This window comes from Panthera leo, chromosome D4 (genome assembly GCF_018350215.1).
Source record: "Panthera leo isolate Ple1 chromosome D4, P.leo_Ple1_pat1.1, whole genome shotgun sequence".
NCBI lineage: Eukaryota > Metazoa > Chordata > Mammalia > Carnivora > Felidae > Panthera > Panthera leo.
In genome coordinates this window covers 71,700,615-71,728,094 of record NC_056691.1, presented here as the reverse complement: position 1 = coordinate 71,728,094, position 27,480 = coordinate 71,700,615, and the positions used below count along the sequence as shown (strand labels likewise).

General features: G+C 40.9%; 1 protein-coding gene and 1 non-coding gene across 5 annotated transcripts in view; both read left to right on the top strand.

Moving 5' to 3' along the window:
* Positions 1 to 6,667: 6,667 nt before the first annotated feature.
* On the top strand, positions 6,668 to 6,740 carry TRNAT-CGU. The gene has a single exon. It is a non-coding gene; the product is annotated as a tRNA-Thr (tRNA).
* A 3,079-nt stretch (positions 6,741 to 9,819) lies between these two features.
* The window catches only part of PTGR1 (prostaglandin reductase 1), a 28,033-nt gene continuing 10,372 nt past the window's right edge, over positions 9,820 to 27,480 (top strand). Inside the window, exons 1-9 of one of the 4 annotated variants that reach the window (XM_042912293.1) lie at positions 9,820 to 10,079; positions 10,868 to 11,022; positions 11,558 to 11,781; positions 13,564 to 13,679; positions 15,086 to 15,131; positions 17,057 to 17,113; positions 21,571 to 21,738; positions 25,565 to 25,682; positions 26,407 to 26,562. In XM_042912293.1, the coding sequence (XP_042768227.1) occupies positions 11,651 to 11,781; positions 13,564 to 13,679; positions 15,086 to 15,131; positions 17,057 to 17,113; positions 21,571 to 21,738; positions 25,565 to 25,682; positions 26,407 to 26,562 (792 nt within the window). In that variant the 5' untranslated portion in view covers positions 9,820 to 10,079; positions 10,868 to 11,022; positions 11,558 to 11,650. Of the gene's footprint in view, positions 10,080 to 10,867; positions 11,023 to 11,445; positions 11,516 to 11,557; positions 11,782 to 11,818; positions 11,937 to 13,563; positions 13,680 to 15,085; positions 15,132 to 17,056; positions 17,114 to 21,570; positions 21,739 to 25,564; positions 25,683 to 26,406; positions 26,563 to 27,480 lie in introns of those variants that run through there. The other 3 variants (XM_042912295.1, XM_042912294.1, XM_042912296.1) reach the window with 3 other exon arrangements.

Sequence of the window (27,480 nt, the reverse complement as noted above, 5' to 3'; positions counted from 1 at the left end):
AAATTGAATCCTTTAAATATTCATTTAGAGATAGGAGTGAAAAATGAAATTATTTTTATAATCATTTTTGTTTGCCAAATTGTGCTTCCTTATATATGACTGCATGCTTTTGTACTTTGTAATTGTCAGGAACCGTGAAGGGGTTGAGATTTTTACCTTCCTTTGCAAGCTAGCAAGTTAGCCTGCCACAGTTTCACAGATGATGGCAGAAGACACAGACTCCTTGGTCAGAGAAAAAGGACTTTATTATTTATAGCCCAGCAAGCAGGATGAAGTTCATGTTCACATTGGCTCCCCACCTGCACCCCACCCTAGCCCACAGGGGCAATATAGGGGAGCCCAGGTGAATACTGCACATGCAGTGGCTTGATATCACAGCAGAGGAACTCTGAGCTTAGGAAGCCCAGCTCCGTGCTGAATGTGGAGACTGCTTGGGATTCTCTCTCTCTCTCGCTCTCTCGCTCTCTCTCTCTCTCCCTCTCTCCTTCTCTCTCTCTGCCCCTCCCATGCTCACTCTCTTTATCAAAATAAATACATAAGAACTTTAAAAAGTTTTTTAAAAGATGGGGCACCTGGGTGGCTCAGTCGGCTAAGCTCGGGTCATGATCTTGCGGTTTGTGGGTTTGGGCCCCGCATCAGGCTGTGTGCTGACAGCCTGGAGCCTGCTTCTGATTCTGTGTCTCCCTCTCTCTGCCCCTCCTCCACTCATGCTCTGTCTCTATCTCAAAAATAAATAAAACAAAACATTAAAAAATATTTTTTAAGTTTTTAAAAAGAAAATTATGCTACGTGAAATAAGCACATCACAAAAAGACAAAAGCTATATGACTTCACTCATAGAAGACATCTGAAGAGGTCAAATTTGTAGACATAAAAAATGGACTTGTGGGTACCAAGGGCTAGGGGGAGATGGCAATGGGGTGTGGTCATTTGGAGGGTATGGAGTTTTAGTTTTCCAAAAATAGTTCTAGAGATCTGTTGCACAAGAACGTGAATATAGTTGACACTATGGAACTGTACACTTGAAAATGACTCAGATGATAAACTTTATGTTTTGTGGTTCTTTTCCATAATTTTTAAGAATGTTAAAACCATTTTTTGCTTGCCAGCTATATAAAAATTGTAGGCTGGATTTGACCAGAGGGTCATACAGTTTGCCAGCTCCTGTCCTAACCAATAGTACATATTCAGATTCATTTTGTATTTTCTCTTTCCCAGTCCCAGCCACAGCCTTCATGCGACAGAAAGGAGCTCTGCCACGGAATTACATCAGACACCAGCCAAGTGGAGAGGAAGGTGGGAAGAGGGACTAAGAGAGGAAACCAAGGTGAGAGAGTGACATTCCAAGACAAGTATATTTGTATGTACAAAATAACATTACTAATAGTTGTTTACAGAGATCCCATAAGTGTGATCTTTCCCACGTTTGTTCTTGCCTACAAGAGGAATCCATCTCACTTATATTGGTAGGTAACATGGAACAGTGAAAAGTGCAGGGCTTTGGAGCATGTTAATTCGGATTCAAATCTCAACCCTCCTACTGACTAGCTCTGTGAGCTTGTCTAACTGATTTCAACTCTTAGAACTTCAGGTTCTTTAGGCTTCTGAGGAAGATAATAATAATATTTGCTTCTCTGGACTGTTATGAGGATTATAAATACTAGATACTGGGGTGCCTGTGTGGCTCAGTCAGTTGAATATCTGACTCTTGATTTCAGCTCAGGTCAAGATCCCAGGGTTGTGGAAAATAAACTCAAAATGGATGAAAGATCTAAATGTGAGACAGGAAACCATCAAAACCCTAGAGGAGAAAACAGGTCATAACCTCTTTGACCTCAGCTGCAGCAACTTCTTACTCGACACATCTCCAAAGGCAAGGAAAATAAAAGCAAAAATGAACTATTGAGATCTCATCAAGATAAGAAGCTTCTGCACAGCAAAGGAAACAATCAACAAAACTAAAAGGCGACCGACAGAATGGGAGAAGATATTTTCAAATGACATATCGGATAAAGGGTTAGTATCCAAAATCTATAAAGAACTTAGCAAATAATAAAATAAATAATAAAAAACAAATAATCCAGTGAAGAAATGGGCAGAACACATGAATAGACACTTCTCCAAAGAAGACATCCAGATGGCCAACAGATATATGAAAAGATGCTCAACATCGCTCATCATCAGGGAAATACAAATGAAAACCACACTGAGATACCACCTCACTCCAGTCAAAGTGGCTAAAATGAACAACTCAGGAAACAACAGCTCCTGACGAGGATGTGGAGAAATGGAAACCCTCTTGCACTGTTGGTGGGAATGCAAACTGGTGCAGCCGCTCTGGAAAACAGTGTGGAGGTTCCACAAAAAATTAAAAATAGAAGACCAATGGAATAGAATATAGACTCCAGAGTTGGACCCAAAGATTTATGGCCAACTAATCTTTGACAAAGCAGGAAAGAATATCCAATGGAAAAAAGATACTCTCTTTAACAAATGGTGCTGGGAGAACTGGACAGCAACATGCAGAAGAATGAAACTAGACCACTTTATTACACCATTCACAAAAATTAACTCCAAATGGATGAAGGACCTGAATGTGAGACAGGAAACCATCAAAACCCTAGAGGAGAAAGCAGGAAAAAAACCTCTCTGACCTCAGCTGCAGCAGTTTCTTACTTGACACATCCCCAAAGGCAAGGGAATTAAAAGCAAAAATGAACTATTGGGACCTCATGAAGAAAAAAAGCTTCTGCACTGAAAAGGAAATAATCAACAAAACTAAAAGGCAACCGATGGAATGGGAAAAGATATTTGCAAATGACATATCAGACAAAGGGCTAATATCCAAAACCTATAAAGAGCTCACCAAACTCCACACCCGAAAAACAAATAATCCAGTGAGTAAATGGGCAGAAAATATGAATAGACACTTCTCTAAAGAAGACATCCAGATGGCCAACAGGAACATGAAAAGATGCTCAACGTCGCTCCTCATCAGGGAAATACAAATCAAAACCACACTCAGATATCACCTCACGCCAGTCAGAGTGGCCAAAATGAACAAATCAGGAGACTATAGATGCTGGAGAGGATGTGGAGAAACGGGAACCCTCTTGCACTGTTGGTGGGAATGCAAACTGGTGCAGCCGCTCTGGAAAATAGTGTGGAGGTTCCTCAAAAAATTAAAATAGACCTACCCTATGACCCAGCAGTAGCACTGCTAGGAATTTACCCAAGGGATACAGGAGTACTGATGCATAGGGGCACTTGTACCCCAATGTTTATAGCAGCACTCTCAGGAATAGCCAAATTGTGGAAAAAGCCTAAATGTCCATCAACTGATGAATGGATAAAGAAATTGTGGTTTATATACACAATGGAGTACTATGTGCCAATGAGAAAGAATGAAATGTGGCCCTTTGTAGCAAGGTGGATGGAACTGGAGAGTGTTATGCTAAGTGAAATAAGTCATACAGAGAAAGACAGATACCTTATGTTTTCACTCTTATGTGGATCCTGAGAAACTTAACAGAAACCCATGGGGGAGGGGAAGGAAAAAAAAAAGAAAAAAAAGAGGTTAGAGTGGGAGAGAGAGCCAAAGCATAAGAGACTCTTAAAAACTGAGAACAAACTGAGGATGGAGGGTAGGTGATGGGCATTGAAGAGGGCATCTTTTGGGATGAGCACTGGGTGTTGTATGGAAACTAATTTGGCAATAAATTTCATATAATAAAAAAATAAAAAAATAAAAAAAAAGATGTGGTTTATATATACAATGGAATACTACTTGGCAATGAGAAAGCATGAACTCTTGCCATTTGCAACAATGTATATGGAACTGGAGGGTATTATTTCTAAGTGAAATGTCAGAGAAAAGACAGATATCCTATGTTTTACTCATATGTGGAATTTGAGAAACTTAACAGAAGACCGTGGGGGAAGGAAAGGGGAAGAAATAGTTTCAAACAGAGAGGCAAACTATAAGAGACTCTTAAATACGGAGAACAAGCTGGGGGCTAATTTTTGGGGGGGGAAAGGCATTGAAGAGGGCACTTGTTGGGATGAGCACTGGGTGTTTATTGTATGTAAGTGATGAATCGTGGAAATCTACTCCTGAAGTCAAGAGCACACTGTATATGCTGTATGTTAGCTAACTTGACAATAAATTATATTAAAAAAAAAAAAGATCCCAGGGTTGTGTGATTGAACCCCACGTTGGGCTCCCCACTGAGTGTGGAGTCTGCTTAAGATTCTTTCTCTGTCTCTCTGCCCCTCTCCTCCTCTTGTGCTCTCAATCTCTCTATCTCTTTCTCTAAAATAAATTTTTTTTAATTTAAAAAGAAGAAAGAAATACTAGATACCAAAGGCTCCTAGTTGGTGCTGCACCAGCCACACGTCATAGTTCTGTGTGGGAAGAGGCATAATTGTTATCTCTCCAAACATAGTGTCTTATGTTTATTAAGGGATTCTTTCACTTATGAGACCAATATTACTATCCAGTTTTCTAATAATTTCACAAGCCTTATCTCACTGGACCAATGCAATGGAAGTTGTAGAAAAGACAGGGAAGACAGGTCTGTCTGTTTTTCAAGTGCATTGCCATAGAAAGCCATCAAGTAATTTCCACGAAACAAATAACGACTTTTGCTTTTTATGCTCTACACATCTGTATTATCTGAATTATTTGCATTCTCTTATTATTTGTGTGACTATATTGTTTTAAGTGGAGTGTTCCCTCAGCTCGCTAGATCAGAGCTCTTTGAAACCTAACATCAGAGCACTGAATTAAGATTTTGTCCTAAAGCAAAGTAAGGGAAAATCTTCCTTAATCCTTTAAGACATATTCTAACTAACTCTGTGATGATGTAACAGCCTTGATTGAGCTTAATCATCATAACACTCACTTCATTCATAAGCCTGAGCCACAATGACTGACTGAGAAAGAGATTCTGGTTGGCCCAGAGTGGTCACATCTTATCCATACCTTCCATTTAATGTCAAGCAAGTAAGTGTTCAAGGCAGACTTTGTTGCTGGCACTTTCTTTCTATAACTCTTATTTGCTTTACAAAGACTTTTCATACCTGTGATTTTATCAGCTCTTCCAATATTCAATATCAGAGAGTGTCTTTCTCATTTTTGAACTCTGATGTACCTTACCTGAAACATGCTTTGTTCACAATAGGTACTCAAGAAGTAATTTTTTTTAATTTGAGTATACTTGACATACTGTGTTACATTGGTTTCATGTGTACAACTTAGTGATTTGACACACTTATACATTATGCTGTGTTCACTACAGGTATAGCTACCTCTGTCCCATTACATCACTATTACAATATGATTGACTCTATTCCTTATGCTGTGCTTTTTATTCCCTTGACTTATTCATTCCATAACTGGAGGCTTATATCTCCCACTCTCCTTCACCCATTTTGCCCAATCCTCACCTCCCTCCCTTCTAGCAACCATTGATTTGCTCTCTGTATTTATAGTTCTGATTCTGCTTTTTGTTTGTTTATTCAATTTTTTTAGATTCCATTTGTGAGTGAAATCATATGGTATTTGTCTTTCTCGGTCTGACTTATTTCACTTAGCATAATACCCTCTAGGTCAATCCTTGCTGTCTCAAATGACACAATCACATCCCTTTTTATGGCTGTGTAATATTCTTGTGTGTGTGTGTGTGTGTGTGTGTGTGTGTGCGCGCGCGCGCATGTGTGCTGTTTTCCTTGTACATTCATCTATTGATGGACACTTAGGTTGCTTTTATGTCTTGGTTATAATAATGCTGCAGTAACGTAGGGGTGCATCTGTCTTTTCAAGTTTGTGTTTTTATTTTCATTAATGCCTAATAGTGGAATCATTGGATCATATAATATTGCTATTTTTAATTTTTTGAGGAACCTCCATACTGTTTTCCACAGTGGCTGCACCAGTTTACATTCTTACCAACAGTGCATGAGGGTTCCTTTTTCTCCACGTCCTCATCAACACTTGTTGTTTCTTGTTTTTTTTTTTTCCTTGTCTTTTATTTTATCCATTCTAAAAGGTGTCAATAAGTATTTTTTAATGGCTTAAAAAAAAACAAGATAGAGAAGAGGGGAGGGAAATGAAGATGTTTTGGAGGTTTGCCACTTGCCGGTACTTTATATCCCATGTCACAATCTTTTCAACAATCTTGTTTAATAATGTAGTGAGCACTGCAGATATTTCCCCCAAATCTAGTCCGTGCATGCTGGGTAAGCTTTGTAAATTCTCACCCCACAGGCAGAAAGGGCTTCTTGACCAATAGTCATGATTGTCCTCTCTTTATCTAGAAGAAAGATAGCCTTGATAAATTCTCACGACAGGAGCATGGTGGTACAGGCTTATCTTGTTCCATTCCCCAGATGTAGGGCTGCATTCAGTGGTTCCAGAAACCAAAATCACAATGGCTTGAAAACCTTTTTATTTATTTATTTTTTTCATATAACAAGGAGTCCAAAGTAGAAAGTCCAGAGCTTCTGCAACTGCTCAGGAAACCAGACACCTTTTCTCTTCTTCTACTGCTGTCTGTAGTGAAAGGCTTTCTTCCATAGTCACAAAATGTTTGTTGTACCACTGGGCAGTATCTCCACATCCCAAGCAGGAAGAAAGACCAAGGACAAAAGATGCCAATCTGGGGGCACCTGGCTGGCTCAGCTGGTAGAGCATGTGACTCGTGATCTCAGGGTTGTGAGTTCAAGCCCCACATTGGGCTTAGAGCTTACTTAAAAAAAAATCATGTCTATTAAGTTTGTCCCTTTTCATCTTAATCAGGAAAACAATAACTTTCCTAAAATCCCTACCCATTAGGTATTAGAGTTCTGTTTCTATCTTACTGACTAGAACTGTGTCAAAACCCCAGCTGCAGGGGAATCTGGAAAGCAGAGTTCTTTAACTGGGCACACTGCTACCCTGAACAAAATTAGGATATGTTTGCAGGAAAAATGAGGGGTAAGTGGATATTGGACAGGCAATACCAAGCATGAAATATTTTTCTAAGTGTTTATATCTGGCTCTTTGCCATTAATTGTACATGCTTGCCACTTTGGTTACTTTGCAATGTTTCTGTTGGATAATAGAGAAAACCATAAACTCTCTGCATCCCAAATCGGAAAGGATATGTTGCAATTGGATGTCACCATATGGGCCAAATATTTTAGAGGAAAAAGAGGGACATAGGTTGTCTTGTGTCTGTGGAGCTGGACTGTGGCAAAAGCTTTCTGTCACCCTGCTAAGAAGAGAGGTATCCTAATTTCTTCACTGTTCATATTTGATTTTGGACCTCAGGACCAGAGGGTTGAGTTCTTCATACTCATCATAATTTACGGTGTATCATCACCACTGGTCTGTCCAAAATTCTCTCTCTCTCATTAATTTATGTACTTAAGAAAAGACCCATCCTCTACTCTTCTCCTCCTTCTACTATAGACAATTAGAGTGGTGTGTTTAATGTATAGTTTGTCTTTTTTTGTAAATGTTCTTGCATAATGCATATTGGAGGTTATGCTTGTATTTATTTTTTATTTTTTTAAGATTTTGTTTTTAAGTAATCTCCACACTCAATGTGGGACTCAAATTCATAACCCCAAGATCAAGAGTTGCATGTTCCATAGACTGAGCCAACCAGGCACCCCTCTGGGCATATACTTTTAATTTGTAGAAATGATATTGAGTTATATGCCCCACTGTGTCGGGGCATATGATGTTCTTTTCTTAGGCAGCATTGGGTTTTTAGGATCCATCCAAGTTGCTTTATGTACATCTAACCCAGTGCTTCTGATTGCTGCATTATACCTCACAGTGTGCATCCATCTACTTTTCATACATACATTTTGTTATGAGCTGAACTGTGTTCCCCCCAAATTCATATACTGAAGCCCAACCCCAGTACCTGAGAATAAATCGTATTTCAGATAGAACCTTTAAAGAGGTAATTAAAGTTCAATGAAGTCATAAATGAGTGAGCTCTAATCTACATGATTGTATTTGGAGACAGGACCTTCAAAGAGATGAGTAAATTCAACTGAGCCTCTTAGGTGGGGCTCTACTTCAATATGACCTGTGTTCTTAAAGAAGAGAGACACAGCAGGGATGTGTGTACACAGAGAAAAACTATGTGAGGACACAGAAAGAAGGTGGCCATCAGCAAGCCACAAAGCATGGGCTCAGGAGAAACCAAACTTGCCAACACTTTGATCTTGGACTTTCAGCCTCCATAACCATGAAAAACTAAATTTCTGTTGTTTGAGCCACCCAACCTATGGTATTTTGTTATGGCAGTTCTAGAAATCCAACACACTTTCTCAGAGACACCCAGATTTCTTTCAGTTCTTCTGTTGAAAGCCTTCGAAGCCAACAAACAAGGTTTCCTACAAAACTGACAATACTGTACCGCTAACGTCTGATTATTACTTAATGCCATTTTATGTTGAAAACTGAGAAGTCTTTCTCTTGGAGTTCTGAATCTTTCAGTGCCTTGTTCATTGAAAGCCTGGCAAAAGGAAAAGAGGAATCCTATCCCTGATGACATATGATAGGTTTAGGTAACCCAGGTCCAAGCTTTTCAGTCTTTAATTGGCCAGAGATTGGTTTAGAGGCATTTCAGTCAATGAGAGGTAGAGGACTCTGGCTAGGAATTTTGTGACATGGGTATTTGTCTTTCCTTTAGGTTAGTGGAGCTGCTGCAGCCATTCTGTTACCATAAGGGAAGCAAGCTTTAGGATTATGCTGATGCCACATAAAGCTGTAGGTAAGGATGAAATATGCCAGGTCTTGATTCAGACCAACCCTGAAGCCCATTCTACTTCTGCACTTTTCAGTCGCATGAGCCATATTTTTTAAGCCAATGTGAGTCCTCCGTAACTTGGAAGAAAAATATTCTAAATGATACTACAGGTAGGTACAAGGGTACAAATGTGAATAAAATCAGATCTCAGCCGTTTGTGGGCATAAGTTCATTTGCACTGATCAGTTTGGCAAAAAGTGAATACAACAATAACACCAGTCCTGATTATTGGCTTTAGGTAACAGAAGCTCACATACATTGATGGTAGGAATGTAAATTGCTGGGGCATCTGGGTGGCGACTCTTGATTTTGGCTGAGGTCATGATCTCACAGTCATGAGATCAAACCCCGAGTTGGGCTCTGCACTGAGGGCATGGGGCCTGCTTGGGATTTTCTCTCTCCTCGCTCTCTGCCCCTCCCCCAAGCTCCTGCGCACATGCTCTCTCAAAAATAAATAAATAAACATTTTTTTTTTAAAAGAGAGGAATGTAAATTGCTATTTATTTTTGGAAAACAAGGTTATTAGGCTTAACCTTTTGAAATTGTGATTTCTTTAGGTCACAGTGGTTGAGTATCAATAGTTTCATGTGATTCAACTCAATATATTAAAAACACATATTCTTTGGAGTGCCTGGGTGGCTCAGTTGGTTGAGCTTCTGACTTCACCTCAGGTCATGATCTCATGGTTCATGAGTTTGAGCCCCGCGTCTGGCTGTGTGCTGACAGCTCAGAGCCTGGAGCCTGCTTGAGATTATGTCTCCCTCTCTCTCTGTCCCTCCTCTGCTTGTGCTCTGTCTCTCCCTCAAAAATAAATAAAAACATTTTTAAAAAATTTAAAAACACATATTCTTTGACCTAACAATCTCAGTTTTGGGAAACTAGCCTATAAGAATAAAATCATTATAATATAAAGCTCTTCCTAGATAGGCATTTATTGCAACACTGTTGATAGTGACAAAGCAAAGCAAGATTAGAAACCATCTCAAAAAAAAAAAATCTCAACATTGAGGAATAAAGTATCATACACCCAAAGTATGAAATATGATCTAAGAACTATTTCAGTAATGAGTTATATCTGTATCTCTTTACTTGGAGACAGGTCCCTGATGTTAAATCAGAAAAAAAAGAAAAAAAGATGCAGAAGGAAAAAAAAGAAAAAGGAAAAAAGATACAGAGTACCATGTTGACAATGATCCCAGTGATGTCAAAACAGGGGAAAAAGTCTTCTCTATGTATATGTCTGCCTGGCTACAGAGAAGGGAGTGAAAGGTAAATACTGCACTGGTAACATGAGTTAGCTTAGTGAGAGGGTAATGGAGGAAATTAAGGGGTAGTTTTAAAATTCCTTAAACATCTTTGCATTGTTTCACTATTTACATGACATGGCTGGCAAGAATTGGGCTAGAAGATGGGGATACATGATTGAATCAGACACAATGTGGGGCTCCTGGGACTGACTTAGGGTCAACCGGGAAGTCCAAAGATTTTGTTACTGGGAGCTAGGTTTATTGAGTTTACCACACACCTGTGTGGTAATCTCTAAGCACTTGAGCTTTATGAACTCATTTTGTTCTTTAAAAAGACACGTAAGGGGTGCGTCGGTGGCTCCATCTGTTGAGCTCTGGACCCTTGATTTCCCCTTAGGTAAGATCCCAGGATCACATGATCCAGCCCCTGCTCAGCACCGAGCCTGCTTGGGATCCTTTCCCCCACTGGTGAGCTCTCTCTCTAGAAGAAAAAAGAAACGGGGGAAAGAAGATATTTAATGTTCATAAAGCACTATTTTTCTTTTAATGTCTTACTTATTTTTTTAAACACCCAACATGGGGCTGGAACTCAGACCCAAGATCAAGAGTCGCAGGCTTTGCGGGGTGGGCAGCTAGGGGGAGCCCCCATAAAGCACTATCTTATCCCCATTTTGCAGAGGAGTGAATTTAGGCAGGAAGAGGCTGAGGAACTCCCTCAAAGCTGCACCACTAGGAAAAGGGAGACACACCAGCTTCGAATCAGGGTAGCCCAAACCAGCACTTTGGCTTTGTGTACATTCCCTCCCTTAGACCACCTCTCCTCTCCTCCCCGAGTCCCAGAAAGGCCCTGTGAAGGGCTAGCTGTTCTGACTCGGAGGTCGCCTCAGTGAAGAGCACTCACTCCTGCCTGGGGGAATCTGACCACAGCTCACAGACGTTGGGACCTTTGTATCGACTTGTGAAAGGTAAACAGGTGTTCATTAGGGAGACTTGGGGACTGGGCATGGGGTGGAGGTGTGGACACCAGGCAAGCTGTGATCTGAGGAGGATCCTGCGGATGGAAAGCAGCACTGGGCCAGACCTGGGCTGCGGCCGCCGGGGGACCCTGCGTTTGGCTCTTTCCTTCCTGAACGGTGGACGCCAAGGCTCGTTCTTCTACGCGGCGTCTTTCCACCGGATTGCCACTTAGGACGCTAGTGGAAGTACAGTTCCACCTGGTCAGGGCTCCAATAGAGGTCATTATCATTGGAATCACGCCCTACACACACACTTGTGGGTAATCCTGGCTTTCCCTTCCGGAGCCCTCTGCGGGCCCGGGCTCCACCACTCTCGCAGGAGCAGCTCCGCCCCTGCGGGAAACCCCACCCTCCCCCGGGACCCGCCTGGATTTAAGGTGGAAGGTCCGCTGCACAACCTCAAACACGTTCTGTGTCTAGGTAGTGGAGCCCGCGTATTCTCGTAAGTAAACATCCTCACCGTTTTCTCCTGCTGATTTTCTAGAATTCCCTATTGTGGAGCGTTTGCCCGTTGCTCTCCCTCACCTCTTGCTGCATAACCTCTGAGTCTTGGGCTAGGAGGAAACTAGAAAGCCAGATGTCCGGATCGGTTCCTCCCAGTCCCAGCACGTTCTTGGAGAAATCAGAGACCTACTGGAGGGAAGGGCACGGCCTGTCTGCATTCCGGGCTCTCAGCATAGCTGCCCAACCCCGGCGGCGGCTGGCCAAGTAACTTGCGGAACCGCGGAACTGGGACAAGTGTGGAAGGACAATTAAGATAGGGGTCGGAATTCGGTTAGTGGACACGGGTGTGTGCAGGCCGACGAGGTGGGAAGCTAGGAGCGAGCGCGCCTGCGGACTCTGCACCTGGACATCTCCCTCTGGTGGGTGGGACTCCGTGAACTCTGCGGCCTCTTCGGCCACGCTCTTTCCGGGGTGGGGGGCTTCTGGACTGGCAGCGAGTTCAGAATTCGCTCTCAGCTGCCTTTTTGGGAAAAGAAGTAGAAGAGCAGGACTACGGATCCGCCCGCCGGGATCGCTCCCCTGGCAATGCAGAGATGTCCAGGGCCCTGCTGTTACCCTAAACTGGGGTCGCCTCTTGGTGGGTGTTCAGTGAAAAGACACAACCGAGCCAAAGAATAGGAAAAGTAGGGGGTATAGCTCAGGGGTAGAGCATTTGACTGCAAAGAATAGGAAAAGGAAGGATTTTATTTGCGAGTAAAGGAGAACACCAGGGATGTTTCCCAAAGTAGTGTCTCCCCGAACAAGAAAAGTGAGGAGGTTTTAAGCTAATGATACATGCATATTCATGAAGGGGCTCTGCAAAGGCAAATTCATTATGAATTGGGGCAAAGGTCATCCTGAGTCGACGGAGTCCAGGTCCTAGTTGATTGAAGTCTTGAGGGTCAGCAAGGGTGGGCATCGTCAGTTCTCTGGCTCCAATTAGCCCGGAATTTGAGTGCTCAAAGGGTTTCAATCTAGCAAAGAACAGCCCAACCAAGTGCATGAGGTCAATATTTGCTTTTGAAACAGCGCTGGGAGCTTTGGCATTGATTTATCGTCTCCGATAAGGTTAGGCTATTCTCTGGCTCGGCAAAGACGATTTGTTTCCATAAAATCCTTAACTTCCGAGGTTTTTGCATTCCTTTGTAATTCTAACACCTCCTAGGAAATTCTGAAGGCGGTGCACTTGGGTAAGTAGTGTCAGGAGGGCCTAAAATGACTTCTGTGTCGGCAAAGCTCTATTTCAGCTTTTTATATCCGTCAACCCCTTTTTCTGCTTACATTGCTGGGGGACAGGCCTGTCAGCTGGCAGTACACACGTGAGGAAGGAGAGGCTCCCACATGATGCGGGGTAGATCGGTCCAAGCAAAATGTCCTGATCCCAAAGCTCAGGGCAGCCTGGATCATCTCTCTTGGTTCCCTGTGAAGGCAAGTTTAAACCCTGGATTTCCCTTTTGGTGCCAGAGTAAATTCACCACTGAGCAGAGCAGCAGCGCCACGCCGTGGCGTTCAGCAGAATGAGACTGTTTGCCTTAGAACGTTGCTTTATCAGACTGAAAGATGTGAGTGTTCCTCCCTTCGGTTCTTTGTGTCTGACCCTCTTTCTCAGGATTCGCTCTATGTGAGGTGAGAAACAGAATATTTGCACATGAGGTGGCTGTCGAGTGTCCTGGTGAAACCCTAGCGGTAGCTGAGAAGAATTTCTGTGTTGGTTTACATTTTCCCTTGCCTTGGAGAGTTCTGAGGAAGCCTCAGTTTCCTCATTGGTACTGGCAGTGATAATGCCTATCTAATAGGGAACTTAGGAGGATAAAATGAGATAATGCATTTGAAGTGTTTTGCACAGCAATAGAAATATAATAAATAATAAATGTGGTTGGTATTAAATGATAATGAAGAGAAGTAGATGATGAGTAGACCCTCCTGTCTGTCTTCATTGCAATGGCTAGGAAGTCTTAATAATCCAGTCACTTCGTGGTAGCTGACTACATCTTTACTGTGTTCCAGGAACTTCAGGATGGTTTATGCTAAGAGCTGGACCCTGAAGAAGCACTTTGAAGGCAGCCCCACTCATGGTAACTTTGAGTTGAAAACAGTTGAACTCCCACCCTTAAACAATGGAGGTAAGTCCTAAGATTTGAGTTGGAAAAGACTGTATCAGTTAGCCTTTGCTTCATAACAAAAGTACCTCAAAGTTTAGTGATGTCAAACAACAATCATTATTTGCTCACAATTCTGTGGGTTGGCAATTTGGGCTGGGTTAAGTTGGTGGTAACTCTTCACGTCTCATCTGGGCTGTTTAATGTAGGATGGGCCCCCCTCACATGTCTGGTGGTTAGCAAGCTTTCTGCTGAGGTGTGTGTCTCAGTTCTTCTAGTAGGCTGGTTTGAGCTCTTTGTTTTCACAGTGGCCTCATTGATCTAGAACAGTAGGAGTTGGCAGGCTCCAATGTGCAAGTACTTTCATGCCTCTAGTTATATCATGTTTGCTAATATGCAAAGCAAGTCACATTAGCCAAGTCCAGATTCAAGGATTGAGAAATAGACTTCTTGATGGGAGGAATGGCAAAGAGACCCCACACAAAGAGATGGAAGGCATTTGTGACAATTTTGCAATCTGCCACAGAGACTTTTTCAAGGTGTTCTTGTGTGAAGCCTTCATGTCATGTGGGATCCCTCTGATTTCCTGCATAATTGAAACTCATGGTTGGGTACATTGTTCATGACTTTGACCAGACTCTGGGGAGGATTTCCTCTCTGTCCTGGCAAGCCTGATGATGGGGTAAGCAAGTGGGGAAAGCAATACCTAGCAGCTGTGTGCAAAGCTCAGATTATCCTGTACACAGACAGGAGGGATAAACCCTCTTCCTTCATTGAAGAGTCTCCCATCCCCTTAGGGAAAGTGAAAGGAAAAGGTAAACCTAAAGAAATCTAGGGGAGAGAAATGGCAGCACATGCCGTAACATGTTTGGAGATTAGCTTTGTAGAACAGACAATAAAAGGTGTTTACAGGTAAGTAGGCAGGCTTTGAGAAAAGGACATGCAATCAAATAGCATGGCAAAGTTCAGTCCCATCTAAATTGGGGTAGCCAGGACTCAGATTCAAAATTCCAGAGAATGTGTGCATGAGGTCACTGCAACAAAATATAGATTCTTTAATACCTATGGGGGCTGTTAGTGAAACCTTATATGATCATTGTAACATAGTGATTACAAATGTGGCCCTGATCAAGTTCCTTAACCTAGGCCTAAATAAAATGAAAACAGTAATCATTGAGAATATCATCTAGAATAATCCATGTAAAGCATGGAGTGCTGAATAAATAACGTGATGATGATGATGATGATGATGATGATGATGATCTGGGCTGGACCAAATGTGAGAGCCCCTCTTGTCTCTTCCATAGAAAGTACTGATGGAAGGGCAACCTTGAAGCAGAAAGGTTATCTGTGTTTATTTAGAGTGCCAAAGTCAAGGAAGGCATCGAGTGTTGAGTATCTAATTGCCTATGGAATGCTTTATTTTGTAGAGGTCCTGCTGGAAGCTTTGTTCCTCACTGTGGATCCTTACATGAGGTATTATTTTCCTCCTAAAAATTCATGTATTGTGTTTGGGACCTTGTTTTGAAATAGTCCATCTTTTATTTAATTAATTAATTGATTAATTTTTTTAATTTAAAAATTTATAATGTTTTTTTAATGTTTATTTATTTTTGAGAGAGATAGAGTGTGAGCGGGGGAGGGGCAGAGAGAGAGGGAGACACAGAATCTGAAGCAGGCTGCAGGCTCCAAGCTGTCAGCACAGAGCCTGATGCGGGGCTCGAACTCACAAATCATGAGATCATGACTTGAGCTGAAGTCAGATGTTCAACTGACTAAGCTACCCAGGCGCCCCTGAAATAGTCCATCTTTTCAAATATCCAACTGATTGTCATTTCCCCCTGTTGTCCCAGTATAATATCAGCGATAAGATTCATGGATGCTCATTCTGCCAGCAAAGGTGTGAGAAGGTTGACGAGGAATTACTCTGCCCCTGTATTTTACCATCATCTCCTATCTTAATGTACACAATTTGCCTCAAATTGCTCATCAGAATTGCTTCCCAAAAAATTAAGACAAATCCAATTTGTCCATTTTACTACTGGCACTTATTTGTGTAGAGGAAGATGGTAAGACTAAAATAAGGTTTTCTTGACTTCCATTTACCTGTATTCCTGTAATCAAATGTGTGTACTCAGGAAACAATTTGGGGGGGGGGGGGGTGGGGAGGGAATAAAAGGCCTTCATGGGACACTAACTTCTCAGTGGTTTTTGCCTAGGTAAATAATGTAGTCATCATTCTTTAAAATGATTGTTTTCAGAGCTGATCAATAGAGATTCAAATTTAATGTAAAAAATGTTTCAAAATGTTAACTAGCATCCCTTTATGTGTGGCTAGTATGATTCTGCAATAATAATTGTAATTTGTAGGTTTCCCCCCACAATACCAACCAATTCTCTGATAACCCCTGGGTGTCCTACAATTCGACTCAATTCTAACAGTATCTACAGTTAGTGTCAGATCTCACACGTGAAGGAGTCAGTCCTACAAGACTGCCCCCACACACTTCAGATGCCAGACTCAAGTCCACATTGTTACCTGTACTTTGGAGTTTCCAATGACACCTTCCTTGCTAGAGTGGCTCATAGAACTCATGAAGCTAGTTTACTCACTAGATTACTGGTTTATTATAAAAGGATATATAACTCAGGAACAGTCCCATGGAAGAGATGCATAGGGCAAAGTATGTGGGGAGGGGTAAGGAGCATCCATGCCCCCTCCAAGGGCACTACTCTCCCCAGATCTCCTTGTGTTCACCAGCCCAGAAGCTCTCTGAATGTATTTTATGAAGGCTCATTACATAGGCACAGTTGATTAAATCATTAACCATTGGCAACTGATTTGACTTCTAGTCCCTCTCCCCTTCCTGAGATCTGGATAAGGGAAATGAAAGTTACAGCCCTCTAATCACATGGTTGGTTCTGGCAACCAGCTCCCATCCTTAGGTGCTTTCCAAAAGTCACTTCATTAACATAACAAAAGATACCTTTATCAGTCTCATTAATTAGGAAATCCCAGGGGTTTAGGTGCTCTGCCAGAAACAGGATATAGACAGAATATAATAATTTTAATTCTAAATCACAACATCACAGCTTGTGATTTGAGTAACAAGTACCCAGTGGTGTCTTTGTCATCTTTTAAGTCATTGGTAGAAACTCAACCCCAGTGGAATATGATGGTAAGATTCTCATGTTCATTTCCCAGAAAAATATATCAGAATGCTTCTTTGGGGTCACAGAGCAGAACTGCTTACTTCTAGCAGCTCTCCCGCATTTCACCCAGTTATATTACCTTCAAGTATCAGCACACACTTTCCCACTGATTTTCCATTTGGCTTGAAACTCAAGATGGTTTTCCCTTGATGCTCTTATGTATTAAGAATTTTTTTTTTTTTTTCCAGAGTGGCAGCCAAAAGATTGAAGGAGGGTGATATGATGATGGGGCAGCAAGTGGCCAGGTATTTCTATTTGTCCCAGGGCTTGAAAAATACATCTCTCTTTTACCTTCTTTTGGGTCCTGAGTCTGTCCATCGCCCCTACAGTTTCTTCAGCCTGTATGGTTCACTCACTGACCTTGGAAGCAACTTGGGACATCTTGCCCCTTTCCTGTGGGGGAGGGACGACTGTGAGATTGTCATCACTGCAATTTCACTTTGCTAGTCTTGCTTTTAATTAGTTAAAAAATTGCATTTGTCCAGTTTATGACTATAGTAAAAATTCCAATAAACCACCATTTTTTATTTTGGAAACTGAAAGTTCCCCCATCATCTGAGCCTTAGAGATGACTATTGTTAATGTATTCTTATTTCAAAAATTGTTCAGTACACAAACCAATGTCTATAATTTTTCTTAACTAGCAGTATTATATGCCCTTCAGCAAATTTATTTTTCTCACTTAATGTGGATATCTTTTGTTGATAGTATATAAATATACTACCTACCTTTTAATGGCTGCAAATTATTCCACTGTTATCTGTCATTTAAGTAATCTATTCCTGATAGCAAATGTTTCCTGTTTTTTCTATTACAAATAGTTCTGCAGGGAATATACGTACATCTTTATGTGCATGTCTGTGTATTCTTTGCCTACTTGGATAAATATTGCTTCACATTAAATTCCCAGAAGCATAAATCCTAGGTCAAAGGAGATGCACATTTTTAATTTGAGGATTTAATGTCAAATTGCTCTTCAAAAATATTGTATGAATATCCACTCCCACCGATAGTATTAAAGAACCTTTCTCATACCAAATAAATGCCCATTGCTTACCATCAATTTTGGCAATCTGAGGTGAATTCACGTTGATATTTCATGTTTAGTTTAATTTCCATTTCTTTCATATTAGTGATGTTGACATTCTTTTTGTAAATTAATTATCAATTTTTTTCTGTGAATTATGTTTATGTCCTTTCCTTTCCTCCTTTAGGTCTTTTTATCTTTTATTAGTGATTTGTACAAGCCTTTTTATATGTTAGGAATAGGAGTGTTGCCAATATCTGTGTCTTTATCTTTATCTTTCCCCTGTGTCCAGTCATAATTTAAAATTTTTATGTGATACAATTATTAATATTTGTAATTGTGGCTTCTGGGTTTCATTTCATCATTAGAAAGGCATCCTCCCCTCCAAAATAACTAAAATATTTACTCATGTTTTCTTCTGGTATTTTATTTTATTTTATTTTAAGTGGACTGGCACTGACAGGAAAGAGCCCAATTCCAGGCTCAAACTCATGAATCATGAGATCATGACCTGAGCCAAAGTTGGACGCTTAACCAACTGGGCCACCCAGGTGCCTCTCTTCTGGTATTTTATATGCTAATTTTTTATAATTAAATCTTCAGATCCTTTAATTTTTATTTTGGAATATGGGTGAAGTATTTATTTTATGTCCAAGTGACAAGCCAGTTATAACACCATTTATTGAAATTATATTTGGATTTTTGGGATTTCAATGACTTTATAGATTCATTTAGAGGAAATGTGTTATCTTTAGTACATTTTTCTCCAGGCACAAAGTATACCTCTCCATTTATCCATCTTTGTCTTATGGCCCATTAACCATTTTCTTCATATAGGTTGTATACATTTCTTGCTGATGATCAAAGATATGAACAACATATGTCTGTGTTTGCTGAATTGGCAAAGTTGTCTGTTTTGTTTTTTTTTTTTAAGACAGTACTCAGGGATGGAAATGTTGTTATGATACACTTATACCCTGAAGGTGGAAGCAAAAGTTGGCATAACCTTCTGGAAAAGAATTTGGCAATATGCATGCAACAAGAGTTAACAAATGTTTTAATAGTCTCTGACCTAGTAATTCCATTTATAGAAATATTGCCTAGGAAAATTATAAATTCATATTTACGAATATTAATTGAAGTATAATTTAGAAAATACTAGAAATAACCTAAGTGTCTAATACTGGTATAATAAATTCATTTCAGGTTTTTTTTAGATTTTATTATTAAAATTTTTTCTTTTTAATGTTTATTTATTATTGAGAGACAGAGAGACACAGAGCGTGAGCAGGGGAGGGGTAGAGAGAGGGGGAGACACAGAATCCTAAGCAGGCTCCAGGCTCTGAGCTGTCAGCACAAAGCCCGACATGGGGCTGAAACTCACAAACTGTGAGATCATGACCTGAGCCAAGGTTGGTCACCTAAGCAACTGAGCCACCCAGGCGCCCCTAGATTTTATTATTAAGTAATCTCTACACCTAGCGTGGCATTCCAACTCCCACCTCCAAGATCAAGAGTTGCTCACTCTGCTGACTGAGCCAGAAGGGCGCCCTAAAATTCATTTCAGTTTTTAAAGGATTCTTACTAACGTGAGAAAAAGTATAAGTCATATATGCTAGTGTAGAGAGAGAAAAGCTGGCTTGCAAAACATAAGGTGATTTCAATTATGTAAATATATATAATAAACATTTTTAAAATGCACTTATTTTCTTTTCAAGTATAATTAACATACAGTGTTATATTAGTTACAATATAGTGATTCAACAATTTTATACATTACTCATTGCTCATCCCAATAAGTGTACTCCTTTTAAAAAAATTTTTTTTAAATTTTATTTATTTTGGGGGGCCTGGGTGACTCAGTCGGTTGGGGGCACCTGACTTTGGTTCAGGTCATGATCCCACAGTTTGTGGGTTTGAGCCCCGTGTCAGGTTCTGTGCTGACAGCTCGGAGCCTGGAGCCTGCTTCAAATTCTGTCTCCCTCTCTCTCTGTCCCTCCCCTGCTCACGCTCTGTCTCTCTCTCTCTCTCTCTCTGTCTCTCTCTCTCTCTCTCTCTCTCTCAAAAATATTAAAAATTTAAAAAAAAAGGTTTTTTTTCTTTATTTTGAGAAAGAACAAGCAGGGAAGGGCAGAGAGAGGGAGAGAGAGAATCCTAAGCAGGCTCTGCACTGTTAGCATGGAGCCTAATGCGGGGCTCAATCCAATGAACCAGGAGATCATGACCTGAGCCAAAATCAAGTCAGATGCTTAACCGACTGAGCCACCCAGCCACCCCAATAAGTGTACTCTTAACCCCCTTCACCTATTTTAGCCATCTCCTCACCCACCTCCCTTCTGGTACCATCAGTTTGTTCTCTATATTTAAGGATCTATTTTTTTGTTTGTATCTTTTTTTTCTTTGTTCATTTGCTTTGTTTCTTAAATTCCACACATGAGTGAAATCATATGGTATTTGTCTTTCTGACTGACTTATTATTTCACTTAGCATTATACCCTGTAGATCCATCCATGTTGTTGCAATTGTAAGATTTCATTCTTTTTTATGGCTGAGGAATATTCCATTGTGTGTGTGTGTGTGTGTGTGTGTGTGTGTGTGTGTGTGTGTATCTATCTTATTCCATTCATCTATGGAAGGACACTTGGGTTGCTTCCATAGTTTGGCTATTGTAAATAGTACAGCAGTAAACATAGAGGTTCATATATCTTTTTCAATTAGTGTTTTCCCATTCTTTTGGTAAATACCTAGTAGTGGAATTACTGAATCATATGGTAATTATATTTTTAATTTTTTGAAATTTTATACTGCTGTCCACAGTGGCTGTACCAGTTTGCATTCTTATAATACACATTTTTAAATATATCATTAAGATTGCCATAACATATCCCAAAATATTAGCAGTTATCTTTGTATTATGGGATTAGAACTGATTTTTTATTTTATATATTATAACTTTTCTAAAATAAATGTGTTACATAATTTTATGATCAAGGGAAAGACAGTAAAAAAAATGGTAACAGTGGGAGAAGATGAGAGAATAAGAATCAGCAAATGAGACAGGAAAGGAGCAGCTTAGAGGGAGAGGCAAAAAGCCCAGTGAAGGCAGTATTGTGGAAACCAATGAAGAAGAGTTTGGGTAGCCCAGAGTGCTGAATACAGTTGAAAGGTGAAATCAGATGATGAGTGAAGAGTGTCCACTAGATTTTGCAATCAGAAATTGTGGCTTTAGTGGAGTAACAGGGGTGGAGGCCATGTTGCATTGGGTTGTCAAGTGATTGGGCAGTGAAGAAGTTTGAATATAAAAGGGAAAGGGGGCAGTGGAGAGGACAATGTTAAATATTCAGGAGAGAGGAGGGGCTAGGAGATGGAGGGTGGCCCCTGAAGAACAGAACAGAACACCTTGAACCAGAGGATGTACACTTCTTGCTTAAAGAGAAGTGGGTGAGGACAGAGACAGATGTTGAACCAGTTCAGAGAGTTCCTCTCTAATGGCCCATATTTTTTTCTCAAGGAGGAGGAGAAACCAATGGCTAGGAATAAGATGGAGAGATGTGGTGGGGTATTCAATCATGGAATATTAACTTCCATGCCCTTTTAGGAATACTAACCATGCAGCATCCTAACTCCCTTGAAAGAAAAGAGGTTTCCCACATCTTAATGTGCTTTATCTTTCAGAGTTGTGGAAAGTAAAAACTCAGCCTTCCCAACAGGAACTATGGTAGTGGCTTCTTCAGGCTGGACAACTCACTCCATTTCTGATGGGAAAGATCTGGAAAAACTGCCTGCAGAGTGGCCAGACACATTACCAGTGTCTTTGGCTCTGGGAACAGTTGGCATGACAGGGTGAGTTTCATGGGTATGTTTCATTTATTTGAATATCTGACATTCTGGTTTTCCAAAATAGTTTGTCTAGAATGTGGTCAACAAGAAGAGACCCAAGACATTCTAGGCTCAGGGGCTGGTTAGAGTAAATGATGGGACTGAGAAGGGAATAAGATGGGTTAGAGTTGGCCTTGGACTAAAGGAAAGAAAGGGAAAAATCCAGCCAGAGACCCTCAGAACCAGAGAGCGGCAGTGAGAAACAGCATGGGGCATGATCCCTCTTTAGCAGCTGGCAAATGGTAACACAAAGGGACCAGCTCCTTTTGTCCCTGGAAGGGTCTTGGCTTCAGGGTCTCTGTCTCCATTTCAGAGTTTAAAAAGGGGAAGAGAATTCAATATACCTTGGCTTTTCTGTGCTGTCTCTCATTCCTCACCTTTCCCTATGCACATCTGAATCTCCTGAGGTATAAAGAGATCTGAAGTTTAAATGAGATGAATCACAAGTATGGTTGCACAGTCACTCAGCTGACACAGACTTAAACTCCACAAGAGTCCTTTGGCCTTGTCCCTCAGGAAGACTCCTGGTCAGTTCATCCTATCTCAGCTGTACTTTAGGCTCCAAATTTCCCTTTGTGGCCTGGAGAAGCAAGGTCAATTGAATTCCTTTTGGAATCCCCCAAAACTTTTTTAGCCTGAAATTCATGTATTTCCTTTCTTTCTCTAAGTTATTTGATCTCTTCCTCCCTCCCTCCCTCCTTCTTTTTCATAATTTGAAGGACTTCTAAAGAATGAACTGGATATGTATACCTCAAATGATCAGCTTCTAGCAAAAACCAGTCCCATACACCCCAACTTCATATTGCACTCAGATTATGAACTTCTTAGTATTGCCGTGACCAAGAGGCAATGTTGAAATTAATGTGAAATTAGAGGGTGCTTAATACCTTTTTGCTTTTTTTTTTTTAGTCTTCTTTTAAAGTTTATTTATTTTTTTGAGAGAGAGAGAGAGAGCATGAGCAGAGGAGGGGCAGAGAGAGAGAGGGAGAGAGAGAATCCCAACACAGGGCTTGATCTCCCGAACCTTGAGATATGACCTGAGCCAAGATCAAGAGCGGGACACTTAACTAAGCCCCCCCAGGCGCCCCCTTCTTACTTTCAAATAAGCACTAAATAGAATTATAGCACTTCCAGGTCCTGCCTACCTGCCCCATAACCTCTACGAGGGAGAGCTTCTCCTCCCACCTTGTTATCCCACCTGTCGTTCTATGTTGTGAGCCAGGTGTAGGAATGCAGGGGTGAAGGCAGACATGAGGAAACCTTGGAGCAAGTCTCCCATGACTTAGATGGGGAGAAAGTAATCTGTAAAATATTAGGAGATTTGAATCCTAAAACAGAGGATAACTTACTCATTTGTGTGTACTTCTCATTCACCCTGTTCCAAACCCCCAAGGAGTGCATTTTTACTCCATAAACAATCAACTTCATACCATTGGTTCTCACTGATTGAGGGAGAGGCATTATCCCATGCTTCTAACCTTCTCTAGTGACACACTGCCCATTCTTTGAGCAATTCCTGCCTTCTGGACTACTTACCAGTGGGATGGGTCGGCACTTCAAGAGTGCTAGAACTTCTGCTATAGACCATAAAAGAAGTTGAACTTTGGGGTGCCTCGGTGGCTTAATGGGTTGAGCGTCCAACTCTTGATTTTGGCTCAGGTCGTGATCTCATAATTTGTGAGCCTGTGGGGCTCTCTGCTGACAGTGTGGAGCCTGCTTGGGATTCTCTCCCTCTCTCCCTGTCTCTTCCCCACTCCTCCCCCTCTTGCTCGCTCTCTCAAAAAAAAAATAAATAAACATTATAAAAAAAGAAGTTGAACTTTGAAACCTAGGGTACCTTTCAGCTGTCCAGGCTCCAGAGATTTAGCATTCCCTCCAGGTTTGCATTATTTCCTTCAGTGGACCTCTGTTTTCTCAGTTAAGCTGGAGGAGTTCATGTGTTTTGCTCTCCAAACTGTTATATGTTAAGTCCCCCTTAGTCCCAAGGGTACCTTTAATTTTTCCTCTAAGATTGCTTTACTGTTGGCTTCTTCATTTTACTTGTAAACGGATATGATGTTTGGGAGAGGCCTTGTGTCTCCTAGGGCAGTATGTCTAATTGAGAGGTGATTTTAGGGTTTCTAGAAGGGAGATCGGGGTTGGGGGGTGGTAACAATTGTCATGAGTGGAATGATATAATCAGAAAATGCACCTTCTTCTTCTCTTTTGAGGTTATGCTAGCTCACCCAGTGTGCTTCGGTTTTGGCATTCATTAAGGTGGTGGTTCTCAGTTGCTTAAATTCCTAAGAATCACCTACTCTTATGAAATTCAGATGTTCATGTCCCAGTATTTCTGGACCAGTGGGTCTGAGGTGTGGGGCCTGGGAATCTAAATTTTTAATAAAACTCCAGGTGATTCTGAGGCAGATGGTGCTCCATTCATCTTTTGAAAATTACTGGGAATATTAGCTTTTGGGTCCTCAGAAAATGTGTAGATTTCTATGCCTTTCACTGCCTTGCCTTTAATGTCCAACTCTAATGGGTCCCTGGATATAGGCAAAGGCTAATGTATAGTTTGTTTCTTATAGAAACAACTTTACATGAATTTGTCTGAAATTTTGCAAGTGGTTTAGCAATTGCCACAGTGGATATAGATTTCTTTGACTCAGACTCAGGGGCGTGATTATAAAACTTAAAATTTTTCTATTGCTGTACTTCATCTCTATCCCAAGCCTGCATCTTGGCTTGTGTAGTAAAGCAGAGCCTCAGTTTAATTTAGTGGTTTTTCACATTGTTCAGGTTCAACTCAGAATTTTCTTTTTCTTCTCCCCAAGATTGATGCAGAGCTTCCAGGGCTAACAGATTCCATGTCAGCAGGGGGGTGACAGCAACTTCTTGATCTTTTTTTTTTTTTTTTAACTTATAAAAAAATGTTTATTTTTGAGAGAGAGCAAGTGCAAGCGAGGGGCAGAGAGAGAGGGAGACAGAAGATTTGAAGTGGGCTCTGTGCTGACAGCAAAGAGCCCAACGTGGGGCTCGAACTCATGAGCTGTGAGATCATGACCTGAGCCGAAGTTGGACGCTTAACCAACTGAGCCACCCAGGTGCCCCAATAACTTCTTGGTCTTGATCTATCTTAGTCTTTGGCTGTTCTCCTGCTTCAAAGTGTAACTTTTCCCACTGAGTCCTCAGTGACATCCCCTTCCAAGCTGGCCATCCAAGCTGGTGGTTTCTTCACTCAGTTCTTGTCAGTACTATCTGAGCTGTATCTTTGCAGACCCCATAGTTTTTTCCCTGCAAGCTAACTTCAACATCTCACTTAGGATGAGATGGGGAAATTTCAGAAGCTCTTCCATACCACTTAGGAGCCATGGAAAACTCAAGGTGTTTCTCTTGGATCCTCTCATCTGCTCTATGGTTATGGCACCATGATGACATGGAGGCTTTCCCCATGAAGTTCACCATCTCCCCAGGGCGTACATAGGAATGAGGCACAAGCTCTCTATTCTAGGACCCCCAGAGTCCTAGAATCTTCTTTAGCTCTTGAGACTTGGTCTAGGGATAGACAGGGTGCAGCGCCTTTCCAACCAACTCTCCATTTCTTCTCTGGTTCCCATCATATTTATTCCTATCTAGGAGCAAGGAAGGAGGAGGTGGACCATTAGTGGCTGGTAATATTCAATTCCTATATTTTCTGTCTTTTATTGGACCCATGGCACTGGGCTGTTGAGAAGGTCTTCAGGATATATCTGAACAACTTATAAGAGAAAGCCACAAATCAACCCACATATCTTTAATTTTCTTCCCTCAGGCTAACAGCCTACTTTGGCCTACTTGACATCTGTGGTGTGAAGGGTGGAGAAACAGTGATGGTTAATGCAGCAGCAGGAGCAGTGGGCTCTGCTGTGGGCCAGATAGCTAAGCTCAAGGTAAGTGTCTTCTTCCATTACCCAACATTTACTCAATACCCACAGTGTACACTGAGAATACAACAGTGAATAGAGCAGACCTTCTCTGATCTCAGGGAGTTTTGCTTAGTGGGTCTTGCTTGGAAGTTGAAGATACATTGAGAATGCAAGAGAGATTTCTGAAGTGCTACTCTCTGTGTACCAATACAATCTCTAGCTCATCCTGAAAGTGCTTTTCATAATGCTCTCCAGTTCCTCTATGATTCTATGATTAGACAGGTTCTATCTAGTCCAATGCTTGAGCCCAAATCAAAGAATAAAGGGGAAGTCACCAGGAGAAGTGACAAGATGGCTGAGAGTTCCAGAGCTGAGCCCAAATTATCGTCTAAAGCACTACTGTTCCAAAAGATAGCATGCAAGTCACTGCAAGAGAAGACCCAAAATAAAGAAATGAGAGTCAGATGAATAGGTTGTCAAGTCAGTAAGTTGAAATGAGCTGTAAACCATATAAACATAGACCAGAATCTGTTGGTTGGTCAGAGACAAGCTAAAGTTAACGTTGGGTTGTAGGCTGATTCAGGGACCAGTTTCACCTGTGGGTCTGTTGGCCCATTATGGTATCTTCATGTATGTGGTTCAGTACCTAAGAGGGTATTCTTGGGGAACCTGACCATACTAGGCTAGGAAGGTGAGTTAGTCCATGCTTTTGGCTTGTAAATGGTCTCCATTTTTTCTCCCCATTTAGGGATGCAAAGTTGTTGGAGCAGCAGGGTCTGATGAAAAAGTTGCCTACCTTAAAAAGCTTGGATATGATGTTGCCTTTAACTACAAAACAGTAGAGTCTTTGGAAGAAACTTTGAAAAAAGCCTCTCCTGATGGTTACGATTGTTATTTTGATAACGTAAGCACGAAATGGACTTAATATCTTACTTACTAACAAAGTACTATACAAGGGAATAGCCTTCTAGAGTTCCATCTAAAATATATAAAATACATATGCCTTTAAAAAACAGCTTTATTGAGATATAATTCACCCATTTTGAAGTGTTGAATTCAGTGGTTTTTAGCATATTCACAGAATTGTATAACCATCACCACAATGAATGTTAGGGCATTTTCATTATCCCAAAAAGAAATGCTGTACTCAGTAATTACTCCCCATTTCCTCCCCAAAGTGCCTTTTGTGACTGGCTTCTTACACTGTACATTAGCATGTTTTCAAGGTTCATCCATGTTGTAGTATGTATCAGTACTTCATTCCTTTTTTATGGCTGAAAAATAATATTCCATTGTATGGATATACCACATTTTATTTATCCATCAATCGATTGATGAGCATCTGAGTAATTTTCACCTTTTGGCTATTACGTATAATGCTGTGAACATTCATGATCTTGGGTATATGCCTATAAGTAGAATTGTTGTGTCATGTGATGACTCCATATTTAACATTTTGAGGAACTGACAAACTATTTTGCAAAATGGCTGCACTATTTTACATTCTCACCAGGAGCGTATGAGGGTTCCAATTTCCCTACATCCTCGCCAGCACTTACTAACTATCATTTTGATTATGGCTATACTAGTTGGTTTGAAGTCGTATTTCACTGTGGTTTTGATTTGCATTTCCCTAATTGCTAATGGTATTGGGCATCTTTTCATGTGCTTATGAGCCATTTATATATCTTCTTTAGAGAAATGTCTACTCAGATATTTTGCCCATTTTTCAATTTGTTGAGTTTTAAGAGTTTTTCAAATTTGTTTTAATGTTTATTTATTCTTAGAGACAGAGCATGAGTGGGAGAGGGGCAGAGAGCAA